This window comes from Atractosteus spatula, chromosome 4 (genome assembly GCF_055471065.1).
Source record: "Atractosteus spatula isolate fAtrSpa1 chromosome 4, fAtrSpa1.hap1, whole genome shotgun sequence".
In the NCBI taxonomy this organism is placed as follows: domain Eukaryota; kingdom Metazoa; phylum Chordata; class Actinopteri; order Semionotiformes; family Lepisosteidae; genus Atractosteus; species Atractosteus spatula.
In genome coordinates this window covers 15,242,020-15,251,891 of record NC_142709.1, presented here as the reverse complement: position 1 = coordinate 15,251,891, position 9,872 = coordinate 15,242,020, and the positions used below count along the sequence as shown (strand labels likewise).

Genomic DNA, 9,872 nt, shown 5'->3' with positions numbered 1-9,872 from the left:
ATAATGGGTGTTAGGGAACATTTCTGTTTTGAATGAGAGTATGTTAATAGTTTAAGGTGTGAATTTTCTTCTCATTATGTATACGTTCTGAGTCAACATCTCGCAATGACTGATCCTCTTATTCATGGCCGGCTGAATGAACCTCTTCAAGATAGAATGTCAGAGCTTAGAAAGGAGTCAAAGTAAAGGAACAAAACTGACCCAGGGACAAAACAAGTGCAATTTGTTATTAATGCATGACACCTGTTTATTGATGAATCCATAGCCTTGGACAGCAGTGATGAACCTGTGTGAATGTGCAGTAGGGCAGTATTTATAATTATTAGCTTATCCTTGTATAATTCTAAATATTTTCATGCTTGTAATTTAATTAATATGCTAACTTATATTCTGAGTATTTCTGCATCTTTGTTCTGCATCATTTAAAAAGAGTGAGCTGAGCTCAAGATCAGGAAGACAGGTTTATTTGCCCATAATGTTTTATTGCTTGGATATACAGTACATCTGTTACGTATTCTTGCAGGAGGGCAGTGTCCACTTTGTTCCAGAGCCAGAAACAAGGTTCACACAAGCAGCCCGGGATCATTTAATTATAGGCGATGGTCTAGGAGAAGAAAGATATATCAACAAGGTGTCTTAACAATATATAAGTACTATAACTTCAAAAAGTGTCAACAATGGAAAAGAACAAAAATAATATGAAGAAAAAGATTTAGTACAGCTGGAAGGACTAAATAAAGACACAACATTTCAAATTCAAAGCACTATACAGTAGTTCCAGTCCTGGAGGTTTACCAACCTAGTTAAAACTCTCACACATGAGGTACATTAGTATAGACTGCTTTATTGTAGACGATACGATATTCAGGTACTCACATTGCTGATCCAGCTAGTATAGGCTGAGATGCGGGTGAAGACACTGGGCTTCTGGTAAACATTGCAGCCCAGTGAAGACATGAAGGTCGAAATTCCATGAACCTCATATCTTCCATTTGTGTAGCAGTTCAGGGCTCCACCACCATCACCCTTCAGGAGACAGAGCACAGTGTGATTGTAAGATTAACACTGATGTGCCCAACCATCAAGGATGGGGCATTACAAATTATATACAAACACTGCACTGATGTTATCACAAGACAGTCATATGAAGAAATGAATTGAGATATCTTTGCATTCCTGAGCAAAGTAATTGTTTTCCAAATGCAGTAGTGAAGACATTTTCCTAAATATCTGCAATCTTGATGGCAGCAAGAGGGTTTTAGTACTCAAGAAGCCTGAGTTTGCTAAATGAAAAGACGGATGATGAAAGTGACAGATCTGTAGAGAGAATACGTACATAACAGGCTGCTCTGTACCCATCTCCACCAGCGCAGACCATGGTGGTCTTAACAGTGGATCCCCACCAGGCACTGCTGGAGCAGGTGGCGTAGTCCACAATGGGCAGGTAGCCCTGCTGGAGGGTGGCTGACAGCTGGCCGTAGGCTGTAAACAACATCCAGAACGTCACCGACTGAGAACTCATCATCTTGAGATTCAATAAGATATAGATGATGATGATACTCTGAAGCATATCAAGATATTTTATTTTCCAAAAATGATGATAAAAGCAGTAGCGAAAAGAAATAATTTATGCAAATGATTTTCCAGTTCTAGAACATTGTTGCATCAATATATTTTATTTTACCCACTTTCCCCTTAATTTAAACCAGAATTTATATTGTAAGATTTCTTGTTACAAACTTACTGCTGGTGCTTCCCCAGCCAGTGACGTAGCAGAAGTTGTTTTTGGGAAGGATGGCGCCACTACTGGGCAGTGATGCCACAGCGACGTAGGAGTTCAGGACGGCATTCTGAGTCAGTTTGAGCAAAGCAATGTCATATCTGCACACAGCACAGGGAACACAGGAGGAGACCAGTTCAGTTCAGGAAAACTGTACAGATACAGTAGGTTATCATATATACATGTACAGATCTTTCATTCAAATTGTCAAGTAGAGGGTAATAGCAGGTTTTATTTGCTAAACCATCTTCACTCATCCACAGCTCTTAATCAGCTTTCTACCAAGCTACAGTATTCCATCAAAGGGCCACAGTGTGAGACGTACCCAGCAGCAAGGTTGTTAGTCCAGCTTGGGTGAATGATGGTCCTTTCCACAGGAATGATTTGCTCACGTCCCTCAATCCCGTAAATATTGTGATCGCCCAGGAAAGCAACCAGAGTGCCACTGTAGAAAGAAAAGGTACAGATATATTAATTTCAACAATGTGTCTTTAGCAAGAACATTAATTACTCCAATTAATCTTCAATCTGACTCCATCGGCTCCATCAATCTACAGAGCCTTTAAATACCATGAACAGACCAGGATCTTAACAGATTTCACAGGAAAGGTGTTTTCAACAATGTTGTCCACTTCCTTAACACCTGTGTGTCAAACCAAGCCAAGGTCCCAGAGTCGTGTACCTGGAACATGGCTCTAGGTATTGAAGACTTTCAGTCTCTGTATGACACTGTGAAGAGTTGTACAATGGACTGAAGCAAGATCATTTTCAATAAACCCTTCCCTCTCCTCTTACAACTTTGTTACAGGGAGATCATTTGTCAGAGTAAAGAAAGTCTCTGGTTTGTAGTTTGTAGAATCTGATTTGAAATTTCATCTTTGATCCTTTCTACTTAATTAATGCTCCAATTAGTGTTTCTCTACCTTGAAGCACAAGAGGCTGTTGTTAGAACCCAGCGGCTGTTAACCAGGACACCTCCACAGTTGTGGGGATAGCAGTTGCTGGAGCTAATACGGATCGACACCTGAGGAAGACAAACACACTGGATCAGGACTGGATTTCTCACAGCTCTCATACAGGGAGTGGAACTGAAATTGCACAGGAGGCATCTAGGAGACGTCACTTTGTGAGCCTTTAACCCAAATTGAATTGCTTTTTTATGACATTTTGGCAAATTGTTTAATTGTTAATCATGAGATTTCAATGAAGAAATATACATATACTTTTTTATTAATGTAAATACCTAGTGGGTAACATTAGAATAAAAAGCCGATAACATTTTGATTTTAATTACTAAAAACATTCACTGGTCTACTGGGCCAGTAGTATTGCATGCTGAAGGATGGAGAGTGCCTTTAGCGTCTCCTGAGCAGAGCCACACGCTACTGGGAGACAATGATTTAAACGTGTCTTACTGCATGTAAGCCCTCCTGCTCTGCTGTGTATTTCGAAATGAAATCTGCTCTCTTACCTGCCAAGGCCAGGAGTTGGGTGTGGCCGTCACCCCTCCCACCACCCGCTGCGCAGTGTTATTCTGAGCATCAACAGCCCGTCCTGCAAATGAACAGAACAGAAATGATTTTTTTATCATCTTGCCATCTTGAAATACAAGACTAGGTATATACACTACTGTCATATAAAAGACAACTCACCAGACAGGACCAGGAAAGCAATTAATGCAATGTAGGGAAGCATCTTGCCTGTTGTCCTTCTCCTCTTGGGTAGTTTGCAGGGAGTTTCTAACTGATATTTATACCTGAAAACCTTGCAAAACACACCCCTCTCCTCTCCTCATTTACAGGAAAGCGAGATGATCTTCCCTTAAAGATATTCCGGACAGGTGACTTCAAACCTGCCCCACCACATGTTTTATTGTGGCTTTTTTACTTTCCAAGGTCAATTCATGTGAGTTGAACTACTACAGTATGTTCATAATGAGTCAATCAATCGTACTTCAGCAGCCATGTATATCATATATTCTTATATGTGTAATTTTTCAGAAGGAATAAAACTGTGCATGTACTGTATAGATTAAGAACAAAATTAAGAAGTTTCTGTAGTTTTGGTGGTGTCAACACAGCAGATTAAGAGGAAACGTTTTAAGAAAAGAAAGCAACTACAAAGAATCTTTAATACAGACAACCCTTCTAGATGTGGACTGCAATTGTTTAACAATTGACTATAATTGGTGTGTGACAAACTGGGCATGTGGACAATTTACAGGTGTGTGAATGATATATGCTGTACAATAGATGTATCCAACACCCGAAACTCAGTAAACACACCACTGATGGCCACTGATACAGAAAACAGAAATCAAAGTTTTTAAAAATATTTTTTGGAACTTTCGGGAATTCTGAAGCTGCCGCATCTTGGGCATTTCCACTCTGGACTGTGCACGTCACGTCACAAGGACGCAAGTGTAGTGAAGTAAATTCCAAGAACTGCATTAGAATCTTCACCGTCTGTCTGTACAGATAAGATTTCAGAAATGCAGCAAATGCACAGTATGTACCCTTAAGGTAACAAGCAAGTATTTCCAGTAGGGAGATACCTGAAAACAATAGATCTCTCCACATTTCTGTACATGAATTTCCAGCATCAGCAATGGTGGTGGCCAGACAACACTTCTCTTAATTTAGAAATCAGCTAATTTAGCAATCAATTTTTGGGGATATTCTGGATATGTTGATTGAAAAAAAAATTAACAAATGGAATGATAAGGAGAGGAAAAGTTTATAAAACTTGTTACTGATTTTCAGGTCCTCATAACCTGAAGAGGTTGTAGTATTGGTCCAGCTGCTAAATGGTGCTAAATCCTGCTAACATCATAGGCTTTTAGAGTTATGTTGTTTTTGAGGAGTACTGTCAATCATACATTGAAATTGGAATTTTGCTTTTAATAGTCCTTCATATTTTTTAATTTCTATTTAATAATATTAAATGGCATAATTCATCCTTCTGTACACCATTGTTTGTTAGTATGGTCAGATGTGGTTACTAACTTGAAGAAACATACAGAATGTCAGTAAAATACCTGCAGTTTCCCCCCTGCGTGATCGAATAATTCACCCCTACAACCAGCACTTAGTGGTAAACAACACCATAAAAATAATGTTACAAAAATGTAACTTTAGAAAATAATGTTAAAGGTCATGGAGATGATGGGCAAGATTATCAGGTGTGAAACTGCTTGGTGTGTGGGCGTGCGTGTTCCACCAGTTTACACTCGATTACCATCTGCAGGAGATAAAGAGTGCCAGTGTGGAATCGAACCATGCAAAGTTTTGTTAACCTGATTTAGGAACGAGCCTTAAACTCGATTAAAGAGGGAACAAAATATTCTCTTTGTTAGAGAGAGAGAAATTAATCGCCTGAGCTGTGGAGATTTCGGCTTGGTACTGCAATGAAGAACCAAACCCCCCGGGTAAACATTTGATACAGGGCTCTCAATTAGAGACACCGGTGGCTCTGACGCGAAAATGCGTTCTCAGGAGGCCGTCAGGGAAGAAAAACTCAAGGGCTGTAATTGCTGGTATTCTGGGCCATCTAGTCATGACCAGCGGGTATCGCGATAACAAAAGTGGATTTTTCACCGCTGTCAGACAGGGAAAGGCGAGAGCAAGAAATTAGTGTTAATATTTTAAACTTTGTTACGTAGATTAAACACTATTATGTCCAGTATAACCCACCTGAACATGACATTTCCTTAAGAAATGAATTGGTCTGATAGTCCTTTTGTAATGCTTCTAAAGCAATACATTATCCATTGCAGTTTAGTTACTTTATTATTTTAATATTTAATTATTTTTTAAAACAAACTAATGTGTTGTACATTTTTAACTCTTCTTACTTAATTTATATTCAACAGTCATATCAAAACATCTCATCTTTCCTTGGGTTTATCTATGGATTTCCAAATTTAGTCTAATACACTGTATATCTTTTAAAACACAGGTTTAATCCTGTATGTCACTGTTCTGGAGGTTTTTAATACAGTATTCAATATCAGACCGAGGTCTCAGAACACATAGGACATAAATGGAGTCTCTTGACCTCTCAGTATTTTATCAATGCAACCTTAAACTGCTTCTCTGCAGTCAGCTCTTGTACATTACAGATTTACTGTAATAGAAATTAACCAAAAACAACATCTTTGTACAGGACCAATATACTGTATGAAAGACACACATTAATTTTTCTGCTTACGTATATTTTAACATGTTTAAAAAGTATTGAATGCAGTAACATGAAACTATAAAATCACACCGTGATTAATTGTATGAAGCTAGATATTTATTTTTTTCATCTTTCAGCTAACATAGTATTTAACATTTTTTTCTCCAGGGCATAAGCACAGCTTAGTAATGAAAACAGCAACCTGACCATATCTGTCTGTCGAGCCATTTGTGATAAGTGAGGTTTTTTAATAATTGCAGCGTAGTGCAATTGTTTTGTCTTCAATTTCATTTTTAACTTTTTTTTCCCTTTCATCATTGAAAACCTTTGACACAATGTCTTCAGTGCCAAGGTTTTTGTTTGATGTAAACCTGTTGTTTCAAATTCTTCCTACTGTTACATTGTGTAATACTGTTTATGCCAGAGCGGAAAGAAGCCAGTTTGAATCAATTTGAACTTTAGGGAAAAGGTTAATTCCACACAGCTTGTACTTGATCTTGTGTGGTTAGAAATCCTTTCCAGTATTTGATCCCACAACCTTTCATTTAAGTTTAGCACTTTAATTTGCAACCTAATTGTTCTCCTATTTTAACCAATCTTATGACAGCAAATATTAAACTATCATTTTTTTAAGTCTTGGAAATAAACAGCCAGTGTACAATCGATACAGTAAAACTGCCACACAATTAAATTATTTCTAACACTATTTAATGAGTCTGATAATGCTTGTACTGAAGATGCAAATTGAAAGCCAAGTGCATGTACAGTATACAGTGTGTTTGTATTTCTATCTAACATGTATTGCTTATATATTCAGTACATTATCTCTAAGAAAAGCAGGCTGGTGTTCTAAGTTAATGAACATAAGAGGATATTAATGATAGAAAGTCATTCAGCCCGTCTAGCTTGTTTTGTAGATTGGGGCTGATTAATCGAAGCAAATTATTCAGCTGTTGCTCATAAGAAGACAGGGTATCAGCTAAAAAAATATGTCTTAGCAGTTTGTTTGAGTCTCAGAAACATTGCTGGTGCTCCATGTAAGTCAGAAGTTATTGTGATGAATTTGTGAAAATCTAGAGGTCTTGACAGAGCTGTTTTCTATTATGTATCAAGCATGGGAGGAATATGACACTATCCTTCATCCATGTCGCTTCTGGGTTATAATGAGATTATATAGAAAGTTGACAACTGAATAGAGCAAGAGCCCCGATCTTCTCCCCTAGAACCTGGCAGTTAACATCAAAATGTCACGTTGGCATCAACACTGCCTTGGCTGTGCAAATAAGGCCGAGTTGCGAGAGAAAAGACTAATAACCAATGTCACTTCTGTAGAGGGAATATTTTCATAACAGGCTGCTCTGTACCCATCACCACCTGCGCAGATCATGTGGTTGTCTGAAAAGCCTTCCACAATGTCACAGTTTGCCTTTATAAAGTCAAAATATGACTTTATCATTTAGTTGTGATTTATGTGACCAACATAATCAGAAAAGGTTTAATATTATTATTATTATTCAAATAATTATTATATGACCTGCTAACAGGGAACAATGCATCAGCAAAAGCCAAGTCAGGTGACTTACTGTACCATCACTAGGAGGAAAGAACATGACAATAAGAAGAATTTGCCACACCAGCATCACATCAAACAAAAGCCTTGGCCTTGAAGACAATGTGTGAAAGAAATTCAGTGATACAAGGAAAGAAAGTTAAAAATGAAATTGAAGACAAAATGACTTGAAAAACAGGTATGACCAGAGGGCTGTGTTTTCATAACTAAGGTATGCCTATGCCCTGGAGAAAACAATGTTAAATATTATGTTAGCTGAAAGTGAAAAAATTAAACATCTACACTAACTTCATCCAGTTAATCACAGTGTCATGTTAATACATTTTAATGGTTTTTAAATATATGAAAGCACCAAAATGTGGGTAAATGTGTTTTTCATATCATGGTCTTGTCTGGAGATGTTTTTTTTCGTCAGTTACTGGTATATTTGTAATATACTGTACCATAGTGCAAATTGTGTTACATCTGTCATACTCTGTATCTGTCGTGCCGAGGCCTCAACCGATTCGAGTCCTGCGGTTGCCAGGGCCAACACCCGCATTCCGCCTCTCGATCAGACCGATAATTTCTCAATCGGGCTAATCGAGGTCCCCGTTTAATGCAATTCAACCTGCAATGTCGTTGCTCCGATCGCTTCACCGCTCGCTAGAAATCTTAAGCCCTTTTCCTTTTTCCTAATAATAAACAACGACACGCCATTTTTCCCACTCGTTGTTTTCTCATTTTTTTTCTCCACGCTTCAGCTCGCCTTCGTACAGTATTGTTCGGCTGGGAGCTGCGGCTTACTAAGCCAGTCTCAGGCAATATCGCTCCAATCCCTGTTTTTCCCAGTGGAAACCCCTTTCCCCTTCTTTTCTAAGGAACGATTCTGCTTCTCTTCCTATTAGCCTGACTGCTGTTGAGTGGTAATAGTTTTTATCTTCACTTTCTCGGGGACTTTGGTGTAATTGTGGGTTGTTGAACAATAGCAACGATTCTTAAAAACTTCCATACGAAGCTAGAAGTGTATGTTTCCATTAGAATGTAATGTAGCGCCTTCGTATTAGCTATGCGCCCACAAGGCAGTCTGGGAACAGCTGCAGAGGGACTGGACCTGTGGTCAGTTGAAGCACGTTACTGAGTAACCATTGTAAATAGTTGCTGGTGTTCATCGTTTTCTCCCTATGTCTCTGTTTTTCCCTCGTAGGCTGTCGTATCCCTCCTAATTGTTACCCTGTGTGAAAACACCATTGTGTCTAAGTTCTTATTCTTTGTCTGTTACGTTAATAGGTTAATGAACGTATTGTCTGCCCAATAAAAAGCATGTGCTTCATTGTGCGCGAATCCTCTGGCCATTACTGTAATATGAGACCACCATTGGACCATTTTCACCTTCCCAACAAAAAATCTTACAAATCTGTTGTTGAAAAAGCGACATGATACTTTAACAGGACACTTTTAAAGTTCACAAACATTTTAAGAAGAATCCCCCAAAAAATATTTTTTAATTTATCTTATTAGGAATCTAGTAATACAGTTGCTAGTTTCTGGAATGTTTTAATACATAGAAGCCAACAAATATGTGCAATATACAGAAACAGAGATCTAAAGCAAACTTAGAACTAAAGAAATACAGAACTGAACAGACTGAGACACAGGTGGAGAGATCTATTGAGAGATCTGTTGTTTTTAGATAACTCCCTGATGTACCAGTATCACAATGTATGCTGGAAATACTTGCTTGTTAACTTAAGGCTGCATATATTTACTGTATTTTTTAAATCTTATCTGTAAAGACAAATGGTAAAGATTCTAATGCAGTGCTGGGAATGTACTTCACTTGTTCTACACTTACTTCCTCATTATGTTTCACATTCAGTCCAGAGTTGAATTCCTAAGCTGCAGAAGCTTCAGAATTCTTGAAAGTTGAAAAAGTGCTTTTAAAGACTTTAATTTAGGTTTTCTGCATCTGTGCGTGTGTTTATTAAGTTCTGGGAGTTGGATTCTTTGTAGTTGCTTTCTTTTTTTAAAATGTTTCCTCTTAATCTGCTGTGTTGACACCACCAAAACTACAGAAACTTCTTTATTTTGTTCTTAACCTACAGTACTGTATACAGTACATGCACAGTTTTATTCCTTCTGAAAAATTACACATATAAGAATATATGATATACATGGCTGCTGAAGTACGATTGATTGACTCATTATGAACATAGTAGTTCAACTCATATGAATTGACCTTGGAAAGTAAAAAAGCCACAATAAAACATGTGGTGGGGCAGGTTTGAAGTCACCTGTCCGGAATATCTTTAAAGGAAGATCTCCTCATTTACAGAAAAGGGATGTGAGGAGAGGGGTGTGTTT

The 9,872-nt window shown here is 38.0% G+C and overlaps 1 protein-coding gene across 1 annotated transcript; it reads right to left on the bottom strand.

Moving 5' to 3' along the window:
* Positions 1–461: 461 nt before the first annotated feature.
* LOC148835905 (chymotrypsin-like elastase family member 1) lies at positions 462–3,527 on the bottom strand. Its single transcript, XM_088912696.1, has 8 exons — positions 3,433–3,527; positions 3,252–3,334; positions 2,704–2,804; positions 2,106–2,225; positions 1,745–1,881; positions 1,337–1,482; positions 877–1,026; positions 462–604 (listed from the first exon to the last, which is right to left on the bottom strand). The coding sequence occupies exons 1-8, from the start codon at positions 3,473–3,475 to the stop codon at positions 587–589; spliced, it is 798 nt and encodes a 265-aa protein (XP_088768822.1). The 5' UTR covers positions 3,476–3,527; the 3' UTR covers positions 462–586.
* Between the last annotated feature and the right edge of the window lie 6,345 nt (positions 3,528–9,872).